Source organism: Drosophila willistoni, chromosome 3R (assembly GCF_018902025.1).
Source record: "Drosophila willistoni isolate 14030-0811.24 chromosome 3R, UCI_dwil_1.1, whole genome shotgun sequence".
Classification (NCBI taxonomy): domain Eukaryota; kingdom Metazoa; phylum Arthropoda; class Insecta; order Diptera; family Drosophilidae; genus Drosophila; species Drosophila willistoni.
Window position 1 is genome coordinate 16,211,625 of NC_061086.1, and position 19,219 is coordinate 16,230,843.

General features: G+C 38.0%; 3 protein-coding genes across 3 annotated transcripts; 1 reads left to right on the forward strand and 2 right to left on the reverse strand.

The window, feature by feature from the left end:
* Positions 1 to 465: 465 nt before the first annotated feature.
* On the reverse strand, positions 466 to 1,399 carry LOC6650969 (farnesol dehydrogenase). Its single transcript, XM_002074120.4, has 2 exons — positions 786 to 1,399; positions 466 to 725 (listed from the first exon to the last, which is right to left on the reverse strand). Exons 1-2 carry the CDS (start codon positions 1,356 to 1,358, stop codon positions 546 to 548), a joined length of 753 nt encoding a protein of 250 aa, XP_002074156.1. The 5' UTR covers positions 1,359 to 1,399; the 3' UTR covers positions 466 to 545.
* Positions 1,400 to 4,171: 2,772 nt separating this feature from the next.
* LOC6650970 (neuropeptide SIFamide receptor) lies at positions 4,172 to 18,485 on the reverse strand. The gene is made up of 5 exons (XM_047012762.1): positions 17,609 to 18,485; positions 17,462 to 17,528; positions 10,392 to 10,491; positions 5,136 to 5,774; positions 4,172 to 5,071 (listed from the first exon to the last, which is right to left on the reverse strand). Exons 1-5 carry the CDS (start codon positions 18,425 to 18,427, stop codon positions 4,351 to 4,353), a joined length of 2,346 nt encoding a protein of 781 aa, XP_046868718.1. The 5' UTR covers positions 18,428 to 18,485; the 3' UTR covers positions 4,172 to 4,350.
* On the forward strand, positions 9,656 to 10,145 carry LOC6650971. Its single transcript, XM_002074122.1, has 3 exons — positions 9,656 to 9,667; positions 9,749 to 9,885; positions 10,004 to 10,145. Exons 1-3 carry the CDS (start codon positions 9,656 to 9,658, stop codon positions 10,143 to 10,145), a joined length of 291 nt encoding a protein of 96 aa, XP_002074158.1.
* Positions 18,486 to 19,219: the final 734 nt, after the last annotated feature.

A 19,219-nucleotide genomic window follows, 5' to 3' on the forward strand; every position in this document is an offset into this window, starting at 1 on the left:
GAATTCGCCTCACCTTATACACCGTGAGAAACGGGTGCTACTTAAAGCTACGCATGAAGTCTACCAAGTCCTGCGGGCCCATTCTCACAACGTAGAGCCAGGAGTCTTTTACGCAGAGGCGTGTTCCAATGCTGGGAATGAAATATTGTTTGTAAATTTAAAAACAACAATTATTTCTCAATGGTTTCATACAAACACTAGTGCGCCAAGTTGACGTTGAACCCAGTGAACATATTTTATGATATATATATATTTTATTTACTGTATTATATGTATGTTATGGTTATGAATTATATTATTATATATTATATAATTACATATTATAATATTATATATTATATTATTATCTATTATATTATTTTATACTAAATAGGAAAAATGCGGGCACACTTAGGTGTCGGTTACATGGTGGCGCTTATTGCGATCACGTTATTCATCACTGTCAGCGATATGTTATCAAAAAAATTTTAAATTCTCCAAGTAGCAGTTATTATTTTAGCCAATTGGTTTGAAATAGAAAACATTATATGTACATAGTTTGTGTTTTAAAATCTTTCTCCAACTGGTTTGATGGTAAGTTCATGTATCTGCACATTGGGCGGAGTTTGTATGCAATAGCTGATAGCGTGAGCTATATCTTCCGGTTGCAGCATGGGCATTCCGGTGGCCACTTCCACGGAGTTCTCATCAAAGATCTCGGTATTTACGACACCAGGACTGATGCTCTAAAAAGATTACTTGTAATTTCGATACTATCAAATGTCTTTTAGAAATGAGACACTTACAGTTATTTTAATTTTTGTGTCTTTTTTAAAGAATTCCTGTCTGAGTACTTCGGTCATTGCAGTAATTGCATGCTTAGATGGAGCATACATATTAAAGCTTAGACCATTTACCATTGGAACACTATGGCCAGCTATGCTGTTGATGAGTACAACATGGCCATCATTAACTTGTCTCTGTTGCATAGAATGAAACGCTTCTCGTGTACACCAAGCGACACCCAAAACATTGGTCTCCAAAATGGCACGTAGATCGGAAGAATTTCCTGAATCTGTGATATTGCAACGACGAACAATTCCGGCATTATTGACTAGAACATCACAACCGCCCAAGGTTTGTTCAATCCATTGAAAGGAATCAATCACTTCTTGCTCGATGCTAACATCACACTGACGACCGTGGAAGCGAGCTGCCTGATTAACTGGCAAATTAGACTTTAACTGCAACAGTTTCTCTCCACGTCGGGCCAGACCAACCACAATCATGCCCTTCGATACCAGATCCTTGCAGCAGGCTTTGCCAATGCCAGAGCTGGCCCCAGTTACAACAGCCACACGATTAAGCCAACGATTCATCTTAGCACCGGTTAGAATCCCATCGAAATATGTCACAGCTGTTAATGAAGCTTTGCAAAAGGGCGTGTAGCTGTTCTTTGTCTCTTTAAGCTTTTGTTGATCGATAACGTAGAATAGTCAAAACGGTTAGCGGTATTTTTGATTAAGAACTCTGACAAATTTGGTTGAATATTTTCTTTATTATATTTTTGGTTTAGTTCGGCTAACATGCGTGTATTGTTCGTGATAGAAATACATATAGTACATTTTTTTTCCACATATGTGTATAGAGTACTTATATATATATGTATATAGACTCGGTGTTTTATTTAATGCCATTCATTAACTTGATAACGCGCTGAATTTTTTGTTTCAAATTTCTGTTTGTGTTTTTTGTTTTGTTTTTGTATATAACGAACAAAATACATAATATAATATTGTATATGCATGTATGTGTGTACGAGTATGCACTACAAATTTATTTTAAAACTTAAAGTTCGATTTGGTTTATTTGATATATTTTATATGTCTTTTATATTTTAATATTACTTGCATTTGCTTCACAATCGTTTTGCCTCTAATAACTCATGTCCATCTTGTCTCTTTTGGTTGGGAATAGAGAATATATATAGAAAGCTGGCAAGGACATTTCTATTTTGGTATTTTCTCAAAATATTAGTTTCTATGGGGTCATACATATACATATAAATTATCGGTTGTCCATAGCTTATATTATATACATAATATGATTTCTTGTTACACATATATATATATATATATATATAATCTGTAGTACATAAATATAGATTTCGTATTATATATTTATTATTGATAATTCTCTTTTAATATAGGTATGCTTTCTATTTGCATTAAGCGCTGGAGTTTTGTACAGACTAATTTGATGGCTTTTCATTTAATCTCGAAGCTTCAAGCTTTTCCATTTAAATGGTGGAATCTAAATCGTTGTTTTCATCATACATACATACATATAAGCGTGCCAAAACTCTACCAATATCAGCGCCTAATTTAAGTTCACATGCCATTTACATACATTGTTTTGCATACGATTTTCAATATATTCGGTATACATATGTATAAATATATTTTATTCATTTATTACTTGACATTTATAAAATTTTGGCTAACAATAAAATTGCATAGTTTATTTATTTTTTTTTTTGTTAATATTCTTTTTCATTTGTTTAGTTTTATATAGTTATACCATTGATTATAAGTAGTTTATAGTTTAAAGTTCATTTGGTGTTTAATGTTTAACGAATTTAATTTCGATTATTGTTTTTCTCCAATTTGTTTTCTTATTTTTTCTTTGGTTTTTGTTTTTGTTTTTGGTTTGGTTTAGTGATACGTTTTTAGTGCGAAATCTCTGACTGCTTTGTGCTCACATTCGGTTTGTGTTGGGCTTTGAAAAGACCCAACTTCGGACCCCCAATTCCGACCCGCCCTTTTGTCTACTCTAGCTCCTAGCTCTAGGTCTCTATCTCTATACCGTTCCACCATATTCTTTATGATCTTTCATCCAATTTCTATTTTATGCATATCGATAACATTATCCATGGTCAAGTGTGCGTTTTTGTAATGTTTACTTTTCATCGATATTTGCGTAACTGTTCCGTAACCGTTGTGCCATTTCTGCTTTAGCGACTTGGTTTCCATTTTGCTTTTTGGGTTTTGTGTAAAATTCTAATAAAATTGATTATTGTTGTTTGATAGATACATACATACATATGTACATAACATATGTATATATATTTGTTTTTGTGTACATATGTATGGCATATTGCTTATTCCAAAATCAATATAAATATATATGTATAAATTGTAAGAATTTCCATACAAAAATTTAGTAGGTACGTTACTTTAGACCTCGGTGTTTCATTCTCTCTTCATTTTGTTATTTAGTTTGTTCTTTATTCATATTTGTTTTGTTTTTATCTTTGGTTTTTTGCTTTTGTTTCTATGATACTGGACTTTCCCGTTTCATTTAGTTTTTCTTTACGTTTCGTTTCTGTTTTCACTCTTGCTTTCGTACAAAAAGGTTTAACTTTCGATTTCCGATTTTTAAACTGTTTCGATAATTATATATAGCAAATTGTGAGTACAAACAATCTTAAAACTGCGTAACGGTACATAAATATTATAGCCATAGCCAAGAGTAGTTACTTTTCTTTTTGTTTTTTGTTTTTTATTGTATAGTACCATTGAAACACGTATAAAACATCTATTAACTATGTGGGTGTGTGTGTGTTGTGGTGTGGTGTGTCTGTGGTTTTGTGTGTGGTTTGTCTAACTAAGCGATCTCTGCTCGTATTGGTCCAACCCTTATACCCACTTCTATCTCTATGCGATGACGGATATGTGCGGCACTGCCTAACCAAGAACCAAGTTCTAACTGCCGACTTGTATCACAGTCGCAGGCCATTTCTTCACCTTACTCCCCCCCTCTAGGCTCTGAGTCTTCCTAGCGTCTATAGAAATATATATTTGTATTTATACCGTAGTTAATTATGGAGGTTTTTGCTGTTTAGATTATATTATATGCATACACATACATAATGAGGCGGATTTGGGGATGTAAAATGAGTTGCCCTATGAAGTATGCAATAGATAGTCGACAAATTTGTTAAGTTTTCTAAAGAACATTTGAAAAGTTGGGTAAAAGTTGGCAGAAACAACCATTCTTTAGATAGAACAGAGTATTTAACTATTCGACTGCCTATTACATATTTTTAGTGGTAAATTTTCTCATTTTTCACCTTTGAAAATTCGCCACTGCATACATATATAGAAAAATAGATTTCAAAATACCGCACAGAAATTATATTTCGATAATTCTTTGAATTTTCGTTTTTTTTTTTTAAATGGCATTAATCCAAACATGTCATGGAGTGGAAGTTTAGTGAACAGATATGTGTCGGATATTTTGAAATCAATTTATTCTAAGCGCTGGTATCTATTGAGTTATCTACTTAACTTGTGATTCATCGTCTTCAATTTATTCATAGAGATCCACATTACGACGAGGTGAAGCGGACCCATAGCTCAATTGCGAATCGGTCTTTTTGAGTATTGAAACATGATGAGTCGGCGCATCGCTGGCTCTGTTGGCCATCAGAGAATCCTGCTTATGGAGAAGTCCACGCCGTTGATCGGCAAATGAAATAACCGAATCCTGTTTGACCAGCTGATGTCGACGCGGTTCGGGTCGCTGATCTACAAACGAGATGACCGAATCTTGTTTGACAAACTTTTGTCGCTTGTCCAATAGCGAACCTGGTATTACGCCAGGGCGACGCATCTCATTCGAAGCACTATCGGCCAGGCAGTCACCCTGCATCTGTGTGGCACCGTGTCCAGCTGCTCGTCGTCCTTCCATATAGGAGACAATTGAATCCTGTTTGGAGAGCGATATCTTGGAACCATTGCTGTCCTGCTGGCACAGGGGGCGCCGTATCCCTGAGGCATCGCTGCAGGAACTCTCCTGCTTAATCAGGAACTGGCGAGAGCCATGAGAGTCCTGCTTGAGCAGCATTTGTTGTGATAGATTACTGTCCTGCTTCAGCATCATATTGTGACGACGCAGGGAGTTGTGCTCATAGATGTAGGAGACATTATTGCCCTTGCTGCTAGCACTCTTGCGTGAACTGTTCTGCTGGTAATGCGAGGATTTGCGTGTACTGGTGGTCGATGAGGCTATGGCCACGTTGTCATAGTATCTGCAAGAAAAAAGCTAATGCTAGGCAAAAGAATCAAACAAAAGGATGAGTTAAGCTCTCATACCTGAGGCGTCCACAACAGCTGCGAGATTTAATAATAGCAGCAAATCCTCGCCTGTACTTCTTGTTGACCGAATACAGAATCGGGTTGATGCAGCTGTTCGATGATCCTAGCCACTGGGCTACTGGCATGACCTTCTTTAGTATTTCAAACTCCTCTTGGGAAATATCCGAGCCAAATTTGATGCGGGCAAAAATCACATAGAGAGGCAACCAGGAGAGAACAAACAGAATGACCACTGCCACCAGCATTTTGATAACTTTCACTTTACTCTTCTGCTGCATGCGATCCATTTGGGCATCCTTGGATTCACCCGGTATGGAGCGAGTGGACACCTTAATCCAGATCAAGACATAGCACAGCGTTATCAGTGACATGGGCAGTAGATAGCAGGCCACTAGATTGGCCAACAGAAAATATAAATTGCCATCAGTGCCCGGTGGCCAGACTTCCTGGCACAAATACTGCGGTTGTGTATACGCCGTGGCCAGGGCACCTGAGAAGACCTCCTCGGCGGGGACCAAATCAAAGAACAGCAGCCATGGGATGGTGGTTACTAGAGCGATTACCCATATACCGATTATCATGATGCGTGCACGTCGCTTTGTCATCTGCTTCAACGGCCACCAGATGGCAATGAACCTGCAAGTAAAGAAGTGCCAACAAAGAGTGAAGAATGTTTACCATCTCTGGCTGACAGCGGACTCAAGGATAATGGCAAGCAATCATCTGGCGTCGGCTACGAGGGCGACAATGACGATGACGACACCGTTTCAACAGAGAGCTTGGCATGCAAATATCTTGGCTTTGCCTGATTAATTTGCACACGCAGGATACCAGCCATTGGTGGCATCCTTAAGCCTTTTTTCTGCTGAGTTTTCGCTTTCCAATCTCGTCTATTGAACTCTCTCTCCCATATACTTATTTTCTCCACCTCTCTCTCTCCCTCTGTATTTCACATTCTATCTATGAAAAAGGTGGCTATGGTGGCCTGGGTTTTGGTACCAATTTTTTATTTTGCTTGCCATAATGAATTGTAATTTGAATAAGAGCTGAGGAGCCGACAAAGTTGACAGCGGGGGTGGAGCAACCTCATTCTCATCCTCAACCTCAACGTCAACGCCAACGAGTTCAGCATTTTTCATTTCATTTAGCTTAGTGCAGTCCCACTTATTATGGCGCCTGTTCAATAGTCATAGACAAGAATTGTACGGGGCACTAGTCTGGGTTGGTACCACATAATTATAGGGGGGAGGCACCTCCCCATCCCCATCTTTGGGCTGCGCTTTGTACTCGCAGAATTTTTGCAGGGTCGTCGTCTGCCCACCAAAACATTTGCCAGATAACACAACGGTAATTCCATTAAAGGAGAAGAAGCTCCTCAACTCAGGACAAAAATAGCTAACAAACAAAATGGAAATGAAGCTTGCAAACCAAAGGCTAGAGACTTGGTCTCGTCTGGAGGTGCTCTCGACGAAGGGTCAGAACGGGGAGATACTGTCCTCTCAATGAAAGCCAATATTAAATTGTCATAATGTTTATTTATAGATGCCAACAAATTGTATTAACATAATTTGTCTACGCGATTTGCGGTTAAGACTGGCAGGGGCCATCGTCATACTTCTTTCAAAGCATTTAATTGAGTTTGGTCTTGAGGACAAACAATGCATTCGAACTAAATATAAATTATATCAGTAAATATTAAATACAAAAGACTATTGAAATATTTACAGATATTTATGGAGATTATATAAATTATATACATAATTTATCTTTTATTGTATTTTCTTTCTGCCTATTTTAACTAATGAATTTTAGACTATTTAGAGATATCTTTGGACATTATATAAATTATATATATATCTTATATATCTGCCAAGTTCAATTATTGAATTTATCAAATGACAGTTGATATGTACAAAGACTTTTTAAATTGAAGAATCTTCACAATTTTAAATGTATGATTTATGCCAAAACTTTAATTGCACCTTATCAGATTTGAGCAATAATAATTTTTTATGTGAAAGACATTCAATTATTATTGTTACTAATATTTTATATCAATTCTACTCCTCTTAAATATGTCACTGATTATTAAAACATTTGCCAACCAATTTAATTTTTGTAACATTAAAAACTAAAGCACTGATTGTAAATTTTTTAAGTTCTTGTATTTAATAATTGTCTTTCATATCTTTTGTACATTTTTTTCAAAGCAATAAATAGATAAATGGCTTTAAAAAAAAACATTTGAGACGTTTGTCTTAAATAAATCGATTAAATAAGATTTAAAAATACAATTAAATTAGGTAAATTCAAGTAGTTAATAAGTCACTTATTTGAAGATTAACTGAGTTGAATAAATAAAAAATCGAATTTACTTTACTTTCCTTTTTTTAATCTTTTATCTTCTGACCAAAATTAATACACCCTGATTCCATATATGCACTAAAATTACTCCTATTTACTTGTAACTTTTTGTCTTTAGTTTTAACTATTCAAAAATGACTAAGATACCCCTTGACGAACACTTGAAAGAGCACTAATCTAGGGATTTTTCATACTCATCAAAATTTGCTGCCATTTTTACACTATAAAGTACTCTTAGGACACGTAATTAGCCATTCAGCTAAACACTGATATGGGCAGGATTTAATAGCCTTTATTTAGCTTAAGTAAATGGGTGTCTGTTGTTTTGTTGGGCCACAAATGCCTACATTAGCTTGATGCGGGGTATACAAATAGAATGTTTGAATGAAATATTTAAAAATCGGCCTTAAAACACTGTAATTATTAACTAAGTTAAGGTCTGCCTTGACATACACCCCATTACTTTGTTGCAGGGTGGAAATTTTCCTCTCTGCTGATTACGAATGGAAAGATATGTAGACGTTGACTGAATTATGATACATATGCAAATGTATTGGATTGTGCTCAAGGCGAAATGCCTTCATCTTGTCGACGCTTTCCACAAAAAAAAAACTTGAAAGTAATTTACATATTCCGACGCTTGGCTCATAAGGATCTAGCAAATTTAATAATTGGCCGTAGTTTCTCTGCTGATCCTTTTGGGCCCGTCCTCCATCTTCCCATCTTCCCATCTACTTGGCCCTCTGGTTGCTACATATAAGATTTTATGGCTCTGTTCCTTGTTCTGTTCTGTGTGTCCTGGGCACTGAGTTGACATTTTGGTACACACCAATGAAAAAACACACAAAGGAAAGCAAAAAAGGAAAGCTCACTGGCTCATTGCCATAAAGACACAACTCACAACTACTATGTTTATATATATATGAGAGAATTCCTTGATATATAGCCCTTATGATAATACACACACATATACTTGCTGTGTGTGTGTGAGTAGGGATCAGTATTCGTATTCATAAAACTAACGACCCTAATTAAATGGCATTGGCATAAGTATAAGCAAGTGATAAGCTAAGTCAATTCCCACCCACTCCATATAACTCCTAACCACAAGTCCAAACGAAAGAGAGATTTAAGTTTCTTGTTTCAGATAATAAATCTTAAATTTCGATTTGGTTTACGAGTGGCTCGTAAAATATATACAACAAAGCAAAACAACGAATAAGTAAAGACAACTTGGACTTTAACTTGTACTAAGACTTAAGGGGGGAGAATGAATTTCATGTGGGCGGTGAAATGATCAAATGATGTACTTCTATTATGGCTGCTTGTTGTTGTCCCCGCTGGCTGAAAAATGACACCAACAGTGGCCAGGATATTTCGCCTGAAATTGATATAAATGAAAATGCCGCACATTCAACCAAAATCCACCCAATCCACACCCTCTCGCAGGCATTCATAAAGCGGCAAACATTTGGCGCCTCTTATTGTCCTTGGGGGTTATGACTGGCACACGTCAAAACGTTTTAGTATCACTTGATAAGTCAGCTGCCCGCCCACAATACTTCGCCGTTTTATGAGCATGCGAATTCGAAATGGTCAGTGAAATCTCTCGACTCTCTGCCATTTCCATTTCCATTCCCATTTCATTTTTCTGTTTTTATTTTTACGATACAGGAAGCAGAAGGTTTGACATTTCGATGGCAAATCATTGAAGCATTCGAGAACAAAATCAATAGACAACAGCCACAAGGCAACGCAAGGCAAGGCAAGGCAAGGCGCACATATTAAAACAGCATTCTAGAATAATTGAAATGAGATAAAAATTCAACAAAAAAATTTAAACATAAAACATCATATATCTATGTACATATATTCCTAATACGTACAAGGCGAACCAACTATGCTGAACTTGATCTTGACCAGTTTTCCCAGCGGCTTGCATTGAGCGAAAATATCAATGCAACGCGCTGCGGCCGCAGCGGCGTTCACTTTCGCAGTAATCTAGTCAGCTGCTGGCCAACAACCAACAACTGGTTAGAACCCACAACTCCTATAAAAGCCAGGCCCGAGTTGTCAATTGGCAATAGTTACAGTTTGCTAAGCATCCAAATATACACACACCAAGCCACACACATCCTTCTCATCCAAACAAAATGTTCAAAGTTGTGAGTATCATATTTTTTTTGGAGAATGGATGAAAGGAAGCCATTTATTAGGCCATCATTAATTTATCAATGCCTTTGCAGCTGTTTGTTCTTGCCGCATTTGCTGCCGCTCAGGTTTGTGCCTATCCCGGTGTAGTAGCCGTTGCTCCCGTCGTGGCGCATCATCCTGCCGTAGTCCATACTCCAATCATTCATCATGGGGCCCACTCAGTGCACTCGTAAGTCGATGACAGCCATGTAATCCATTTTTGTGACACACCGCACAACACACACACACACACCCACCCGAAACACTTATTTCATTTTTATTGCCACGTCATGGTCTTTTCCTTTCAGTCATGTTGTGCATCATCCAGCTGCCGTGAAGGTCATCACCCCAATTGTGGCCAAGCCAGTGGTGGCAGTGCATCATGTGAAGCCAGTGGTTCCACTTGTACCTGTGCATCATGCTGCCCCAGCTCTAGTTGTCCATCATTAAGTGCAATTGCAGCCAATTTCCAAAATACCCCGATTCCCATCCCGTATCCCATTCCAATTCCAATCTGATCCCACAATAAAAATGTGAATAGCCAAACAAATGGTTTAAACTTTTTTTACCCAAAGGAAATTAAGTGAATTGTAAAATGGATTCTTATTAATTGCAATGAAACGAGTTCAATAACACTTTGGTTGAGTGCACCCAACTCTTGCCCATTTCCAAACCCCATCTTAATGTTCCACTTACCTGTCCAAGGATACGGCAATTAAACTGTAAACCGATGCCGCCACCGAAACACCCTGTATATAGGGCACAAACTTGCACATCAGCCATCCAAGCATCCAGGCTAGAAGAAGAAAAAGAAGAAGAGAGATGGTATATAGGAGTTAATATTGTACATAAACAATGCAAAAATTATGCTGAGTAACTTTCGGTCATGTCGTCGTGGTTGTGGTTGTGGCCAGTTGCCATCGCTGTCCCTGTTAGCGTTCAATGTTCGTCGTTGACGTTGTTCATGTCGCCCACGTCGCCGCCGTTGTTTGCTGACTGAGATTTATGTGCTGCATATCATTCATAATTTGGTGACAAGACTCAGATTGCGGCCAAGACCGCCCCACCCAATCCCATCCCATCCAAAAACCCAATAGCCATGTATATTGAGTCTTGGCGTCGGTGCAAGCAAAGCAGGCAGGCAGTCCTTCCCTGGCATTGTTTGCCTAAGTTAATTTGTATTCCTTTTATTCTATTTGATGGAAGACACGAGCCTGACTATCCCCCATCTCTACTCCGCATATAACTATGCGTTATGAATTTTATGCTAAAAGCAAATACTTAACTCACTCAGACACAACACGACCATATAAAAATATACAGAGAGATACAGAGAGAGAGAGAGAGGGACAGAGAGGGTGACCTGGGGCAAAGTTTGTTAAGGTTGATGACAGACAGCGACGAAATAACAATTCGAACCAAGCCAAAACCGGGCCCGGGATTGGCGGGCATGACATATCATTGAACGGCAATTAAACAACACTAGCAGCACACACACACACATCATTAGCACAGCGATGACATAGAGCGCGAAGGATGGGTTCCGTTTTACTGGGATTTTGTTTGGAATTGGCTTGGAGTTCAATGCACGTTGCAGGAGACGCCTTCTCAACCGCTGTACGGACGAACGGGCGGTCGGACGGACGGCTAATTTCCTGTCTCGTTCGCCTGTCTTATCTCGATTTGTTTTCACTTTTTATTATTATGCATACGCACTGTGGACCACGGCAAGTTGCAGAGGCCAATAAAAGCCAAATTTAATATGATTTGGCACATAAAAATAGAAATATTATTTGTACTTTGTGGCTATGAACCTTTTTGCCTCTGTTGACGTCGTCCAAACAGACACACATCCTCCAAACACGACAAACACACTCTCACACACACACACACACCATGCTACTGATGTGAAGAGACACTCAAATGTGAGCAAATGTAAGTAGACAGAAGCTTAAATGGGTTTTCGTTTCGTTTCATTTCAATTTTGGTTTTCATTTTTCGTTGTTTGCTTTTGCGTCCCATTCGATCTCTTTATATTTTTTGTTTTTTGAATTGGTTTGGCTTTAAGCTGAGAGGCCAACCTGCAAGTGCAACAGACCGAGACCGAAGCCATTAATATGAGTATTTGACTACATACATACATATGTACATATATACATATACATATTGTTTTATACTTATTTTAACTTCGTTCTATGGCTGATAAGGATAAACTTTGATATATTGGTATATGGTATATGGTTAGTTTTGTGGTTGGTGGACAGAAAAGTTTTTAGTCTAATGCAAAACTTTCTACTTATTAATCTGACAAGATAAAGTTTTGTTCAAACCACTTCAACTTTCTTGTCATAAAGCCTTTATGGTGCCAATTTAGTTTCAAGTCCAAGGGAATTAATGTAGATAATTAAATTTAATTGGTTTACACCAAACTACACATCTGATTAACATAGGAATTTATATACCTTTAAGAGATTCAATTCTAGATCAGGGTTGACAACTATTTAAATTGATTTAAATACAATTACATTGAAATTTATGAGGCTGAAAGTATAAGCCGAATTCTAGCATTCGTTTTTGGTTGTGTCAGAAAAAGGTTTAAATGTAATCGTTATTTGCAATTGTTATTGACTTTTTCTCAGTTTTTTGTATTTGGTTAGCAGGCTTCAGATTTCTTTTACAAATGTAGATACAAATTACATCATTAAGGATTTTTACTAGGATTCTTAATTTCAACTTCAATCTTAATAAGAAATTTCTAATAATATAGACAAATTATTAAATTGTTATAGAAGCAAATACGTGAGAAACGGAAATCCCAAAAAACTGGCCATATTGAGGAAAAAGTTCATAAACTTGAAAATTTATTAACTCAATACTTATAAAGTTTTCGTTGAGATTCAAAGTTTCATAGAGAACTCTTTCCTAACAGATTTTTGTGGCCATCTATTTAGATAACCCAAGGACGTTTAGGTCTAAAACTTTATCATTTAAATAGCGGAGCTTAAAGCACGAAACAACATTAAAACTGCCACAAAATATATAATTTAGCTGGGGGGAAAAATAATTGTAACCTGTGAAAATTGAGGCCTATCCGCATAGCCTTTGGGGTACTCGAATTTGCCAGCCCATTTAAAATGTCATCATAGCCAAAGCAGATTAAAAGCTTTAGTTTTTATGAACTTTTCTAATAAAAAAAATAATATTCTGGATATAGACTGATGACTATTAAAATGATATACGTTTTGTGTTAAACCTAATCAATAAAGTTTCGAATGCCAATAAAAATGGAAATGAAAATGCGATGATTTATTTTGGGCAACATTCTCATTTTTTCGCAAGTGTTTGTTAAATATCTCTCAAGTTTCTCACAAAGTCCCCTTTCACTGCTCAGTCTCAAGTGGGATGAATCGTTAAGTTTGTTTTGACAAGTCAACATATGGCAAACAGACATGGCTAGAAGCAGAAGCACAACCAGCCCCGAAAGCAGCAGCAGCAACGAACACAACAAACGCAACAAAATTACTATTTATAAGCATTAGCTTTTTGCTCAATATTGATCAACTACTGGAGATAATCCCAATCGATATTTGAGCTTATCAGGCAACCTTCAAATGTGCTCATGAAAAAAAAATTAAAATGTCCACCAACTAATGCTTAAGCCTTTTTAATACCCTGTGACCCATTTGTCATAGGAGGGGGTATACATTATTTGGCTTATGAATTCTATAAAAATTTAATTACTCTTACCATAATTGGTTTTTAATTATGCCTCGATAGGCTGGTAATTATTTATTTAAATTTAGACAATTATTAATTGCAGACAGATTGATAAATATCAATATCGTCTATGCAAAAGAGGTATCGGAAAGTACGCCCTCTGACCTTATCTATGGAATTCGTTTTCTTGTCTTGTCAGGAAAAGTTTGCGCCGCATTGTAGGCCAAGTCAATTGGATTTGCTTCGCATTGTTCGTGCTCTGTGGCATTGAGACTCGCTCTTGGTCTTGTTCATGCTTCTGTCCTGGCCCAATCATGTACTCAAGTAAGGCCATAAAGTTAATGAAATAATCAGGCGTAACAAATCGGCCAGCGGGAAATGGGCATGGGTACGGGTATGGTTATGTGGGCGGTGGGGGGGTATATGAGTAAAACTTCGATTTGGTATGGCCATGGAAAAGGCATAACACTCGAGACAAATGCGTTATTGTTATGATTATCACTTTTATGTCACGTCCACCGGCAGCTACTGCTCCAACTCGTGCTCCTGCTCCTTCTCCTGCTGAAGCAGCTGCTTGGCTGTTTTCTGCGTGTTCTGTTGGCAAATTGAATACCGCAAGATGAGCGCCAAGTGGTTGAGAGGCAGAAAAAGGACCCGCTAGCAGGAGCATTGGAGGTGGCACGTAGCAACTAAATTAAAATACAATCAGCCAGAGTAAAGTGCTGAAAAATGACTTCATTATCAGCATCGCGGGATGCCTGTTGGTTGTTGTTCTTATTGTTAGCTGGTTGCAAATCACGCAGCAATTTAATGAAGAAAATGGCAACGTGACTTCAAAAACCAAGCAACATAAATAAAAACGTGACACGGATTCACAAATTGCATAAAAATTGCCTTAATGATAACCATTTCGCATTGATAATAGACAATGAAAATAAAAGATAAATATAAAGCGCGAATATCCTTCGTCTCAAGGCATTCGTTGCTAGGAAATCAATTCATTTCGCATTTTATTGGTTTTCGAAATTCACATAAATAAGGGCTAGTGCCCACATTCCGTACTCAAGGCGCACAAGTCAGACCAACTCAACCCAAAACCAACCCAACCCAACCCAATCGAGCCCAGCCCAGGTATACGATACTCACATAGTCCATTCGTGTGTGTGTGTGTGTGTGTGACTGTGTGTGTGTGTATAACCCTGACTATTAGGTTTGCCATGCGAAATATTTAGGTCAATTCATCCAGCCGCAAAGAGCCTTGAATGCAAACAACCTTCCATTGCAATTCTGAGGCTAAAGGTGTGCTTAGATAATGGCCAAAGCTGGCGTCGAAATCAACGCGGCGAATTTGATTTCATATAATTCTCCCTTTGTCCAATCGAAATACATACATACATACATAATATATACCCCAAGCCATGTGCAAATATGGCATAGACCCGACATTATCTTGGGGCTCTTTTCCTACACCTCCCCCCCCCCCCGTCCGTCAAAAGACCCTTTCACCGCATTTTGTTCTATCCATCGGCTTCAATTTTAAGCACCTTTTGGGGGCCTATTCGGCAACCTGTCGAAAGTGAATCGAAATTGCTTAAGGGTGGGCAGCGAGAGAGAGGGAGAAGGGCAGAAGAGCAAGTGGGGATACAGAAGTCAAAATGCCAGCCGAAGGGCTGCAATTTGTTTGCTATTGCTTAGGCCTCAGCTGTTTTGGGGCCGAGTCTTGGGCCCAAACCCAAGCCCAAGCCCAAGCCAAAGGCAAGTCAAAAAGGTTGCCACTAGCACCACCCACTATGACCCACTAAGAACCATTCGTTCTGACATGCCGCGCAGTCCGCCCGCCACAGAAACCCTGCGCCTAGAATGAATTTGTGAAATTAGGTCAGTTTTGTGTCGATGATCCTTTGGGCCACCCCACACAACAGGCAACAGCAATAACGCTAGTCTGAGTACATACATTGAGAGTGAGAGCGACCAGAGAGACAGCAGCGAGAGTGCGCAATGACACACACAGTCACACACAAACACACACACACACACATGGACCCACAATGCAGCAGACTCATTCATTTTTTTTTTGTTGTGTTCGCTGCGCGCTTCATTCGTTTTCTCGTCCTTTCACATTCGGCTCATTTCGTTTTGACTAAGGAGGACTAAGGCCCACACACAACTCATTCCCCATTATCCAACCACCACCGAAAAACCCCAAGCCCTATTCAGTGTTTTGAGTGCAATGTTGTTTCTTAGAGTTCTTTATTTTTGGTATAGCAACAAGAAAAAAAAAGAGAGAGAGAGAGAGGAGAGAGAGACCCAAAGAGTTTTACAAGTCAGGAAAAAATTTAATTGGCAAAACTTGGCACAATCTACAAGCCTAAATATGTACGTATGTATGTAAATACTAGGACCAGGTCAGGTGGCTTGATGTTGAGGTAGCCAGAATTGTAGGTAGCTACCCTGACATGCTATGCATTACAATCAAAATTTGATTTCTGAAGGATTTCGATCATTTTTTCATGTCGACGGCGATTTGTGACTTGCTTATTTGCCATTTGCATGTGAATTCTTGGGTTGCCTGCCGCCGCTGTTGCTGCTGCCAAATAAGAAGCTCTATGACAATCAATTCTCGTATGACAGCACCTCAACAGAGAGACAAATAGTTAGGTAGATGTCAGGAAAATTTATTTAAATGAAACCAAAATAATTATGCATAACCTTGTTTATATTGGGTCGCAGATACTTTGAAATCCTCCAACTACGAGTAATTGGTTATACGCATTTGAAATTTGTAATTTCGACTAGCTAATCCACAAGAAGTGAAAACAATTGAGGTGTCATGACAAGGACATTAAATTAATGAGCCGTTGGGCGTTGAAGAATACAAAGTGACAAGTTTCATGACAAACAAACAGTTGAATAAAGTATACAGCTTTTGCACAAGGTACATATTTAATTAATGTCTCTGACAATGTCTTTAAAATGGTTACTATTTTGCCTTTTCATTGTCTGTGTGGATGTAAAGTAGTTCCATCCCCAAAAGATGCCACATAAATTGGTGTATTCTAAGGAATCTTTTCGTTTTTTTAAAATCCATAGTGTACATTTAGGCAAAAATATCAACTAATTTCGGTTAGACTAATGTTCTGTTTAAATTATTCTAAATTGTATTTCTCTATCTCAAGATATAGGTATACGATATACTTTTATAGTCTATTTATATAAAAAGTTTATATAGAGAAAACTTTATTTTTTTCGATTTCCATTATTATGGTTCCCCGAACAATCCGATTTCGCCAAGTTGTCCATCAGAAAGAATAGAGTACAACGTTTCCTAGCAATAGCTTAAAAGCTGTGGGTACGCATACGACTTATTAACATTATTAATATTAAATTTTTGTTATAACATCTAAAAAAACATGGATTTTTTTTTAAAATCGGTAATAAAAATTTAGTTCCCAAATAGTTTTTGTTCTGAGTTTAATGATAAAAGTTATTATCATTTAATTTTTAATACAACTTCAAACAAGGACAATTTCGGTAAATGCCAATGAAAATGGAATTAAGAACTGAATTATCTATGAATTGAAAGGACAAGTAAAGGAAAAGTACCCATTGGTCAAATTGCCACTGTCGTGAAACAAGGCCTTAGCAATTATTTTTCAATTAATTGAATATTTATTGATTGCCAAAAAAATTGACGATGTTTGATTTTATTATCATCCTTAGGGTAACATGAAATTTCAAAATAGTTTCAAAATGCTCTGTTTTACAGGAATATATATATACATATGTACATATATGCTCGTTTTGTATATATATATGCTCATTTGGTAAATTCGGCAAATTACTAATACGACACGTGGCAAAATCACCACAAGCAGACGAGGGGCAACAAATTTACGCCATGTCATTTGCCCGAGAGCCTAATCTAAGCGGCGATTAATTGCAACACATAAATTCAGTTAATATGCACAGCAAACAGAAAAAGCGAGTCTTTTGGCGTTAATAGCAGCAAATAAATCTCGCCGTCTTACAAGTCTAAGTAATGTACTTACGCACAAAGATGTTGCCAATTAGAGTGGCTGGCAGGCAAAATACAATCACCAGGATGTCCGCAATGGCCTGAAATTAGGAGAAAGCAAACGAAAAAGAACACCAAAAAATAATGAAGATTCAAGTGATCGATGTGGAGAAACTCTTACCAGATTCACAATGAAATAGTTGGTAACGGTGCGCATACGTGGAGCCCGCAATACAACAGCAATCACAAAGCTATTGCCAATGAGTCCCACCAGGAATACCACAATATATGCCACACAATAGACAATGGACATGGTCAATGAATGACGATATATGGAGTCGAAACCGAAATCCACATTGCCATCGATTTGCTCCCAGTGCAGGGAACTGTCATTGTAGGATTTGGTGGCTGCTGCTGCTGCAGTAATTATGCTGGTGGTTGCCGGCGATATGCTCAGCAAGTTGGCATAGTAGGTGGACGAGGTGGCATCGGCAATGGCCAAGCCAGGCAATGGATTCCCAACGGAAGTGGATGCTGCCGCCGATGCCAAAGCTGCTGCTGCTGTTGTTGTGGCAGCAGGGGATACTGTAGCCGTGGCTGTGGTCAAGACGGTGCCCAAAAGTGTTTCCATAATGGCACCGTTACTCAATTTAATGGCACTCGATGTGCTTGAGGAGCTAGAGTTAGTGTTGGTGCTATTGCTGTTGCTGTTGCTGCTGTAGACGTTGCTGGCAACATTGTTGCTGTCGTTGAAATTCAGAAGATTCTGCAAATCGACGAAATTATGCGTGAAATTATTGTAATCCCCATCGAGAGAGCCGTCCTCATCGTTTATGGCCCAGGGTTTGCTGCTAGATGTTATAGTTGCTGATGCTGTTGTTGTTGTTGCTGCTGCTGTTGTTGTTGCTGTTGTTGATGTTGATGTTGCCGTCAGAGTCGATGTGACGCCACTTGTATGGTTTTTATGCTTTCGCTTGCGAATCCTCCCGTTAGCCGACATCGTCAGGCTGACTTGGATAAACTAGATGACACTTTCAATGGCGCCTTGATTAGTGAGTGTTATCTCTGCTTGAGTATCTTTATATATACATATATGTATGTATAGTTATTTCTATTTATTATTGGGGGTTGGTTTCGTTGGTTTTTTGCTTTTTATTATTAGTAATTTTTTTGTTTTTGTTTTTTGTTAGAAAAAGTCTATAAAAATGGCATTGTCGCTTGGCATTTTGTTGGCTTTAGAAGAACATTTGAAATTGTTGGATATGTTGAAAAAAATTTCGTGGCTTTTCCAAACGAAATAAATAAAATTACACAACGAGAGAGGAAAAAGAAAACAAAATAACATTTAATTAACTTTTTGGCCAAAACTTTTTGTTTTGTAATTGTGTGTAAAAGACTGTTATTGCTGTTGTTGTTGTTGCTGTTGCACTTGTCAAGGCTGCAAAATAATTTGCACCTACATACAAAATTGTGTTGCCGATTGGGATGTAGATTTGTGGATTCGATTTCACTCAGTTTAAGTTTTGCTGCTTTACTTTGCCTTTGCCTTAGTTGGCATTACGACGAACAAAAAAAAAAAAAAAAGGATAAAAAACTCAGCGGCTCAAGGACTTGTGTGCATATTTCAGATAAGGCCAAATGTTTGGGGTGCCTGGACGCATGGTTCGCGGGAGCGGCAGCTTAAAGAGAAGGCCATTTGGCTCAGGGACATGGTCATCATTCATCATATGAACATTTTATATGTATGTATGTATGTATGTAGTACCAATTTTTGCAGCATCTCCAACACATG

Coding starts and splice junctions, on each gene's coding strand:
- LOC6650971 (XM_002074122.1), top strand. Junction 9,886..10,003: donor GGGGCCCACTCAGTGCACTC/GTAAGTCGATGA, acceptor TTTTCCTTTCAG/TCATGTTGTGCATCATCCAG.
- LOC6650970 (XM_047012762.1), bottom strand. CDS start 18,427: ATGTCGGCTAACGGGAGGATTCGCAAGCGAAAGCATAAAAACCATACA. Junction 17,529..17,608: donor ACTATTTCATTGTGAATCTG/GTAAGAGTTTCT, acceptor TCCTAATTTCAG/GCCATTGCGGACATCCTGGT. Junction 10,492..17,461: donor AATTGGCAACATCTTTGTGC/GTAAGTACATTA, acceptor TTCTTCTTCTAG/CCTGGATGCTTGGATGGCTG.
- LOC6650969 (XM_002074120.4), bottom strand. CDS start 1,358: ATGAATCGTTGGCTTAATCGTGTGGCTGTTGTAACTGGGGCCAGCTCT. Junction 726..785: donor ACACAAAAATTAAAATAACT/GTAAGTGTCTCA, acceptor TAATCTTTTTAG/AGCATCAGTCCTGGTGTCGT.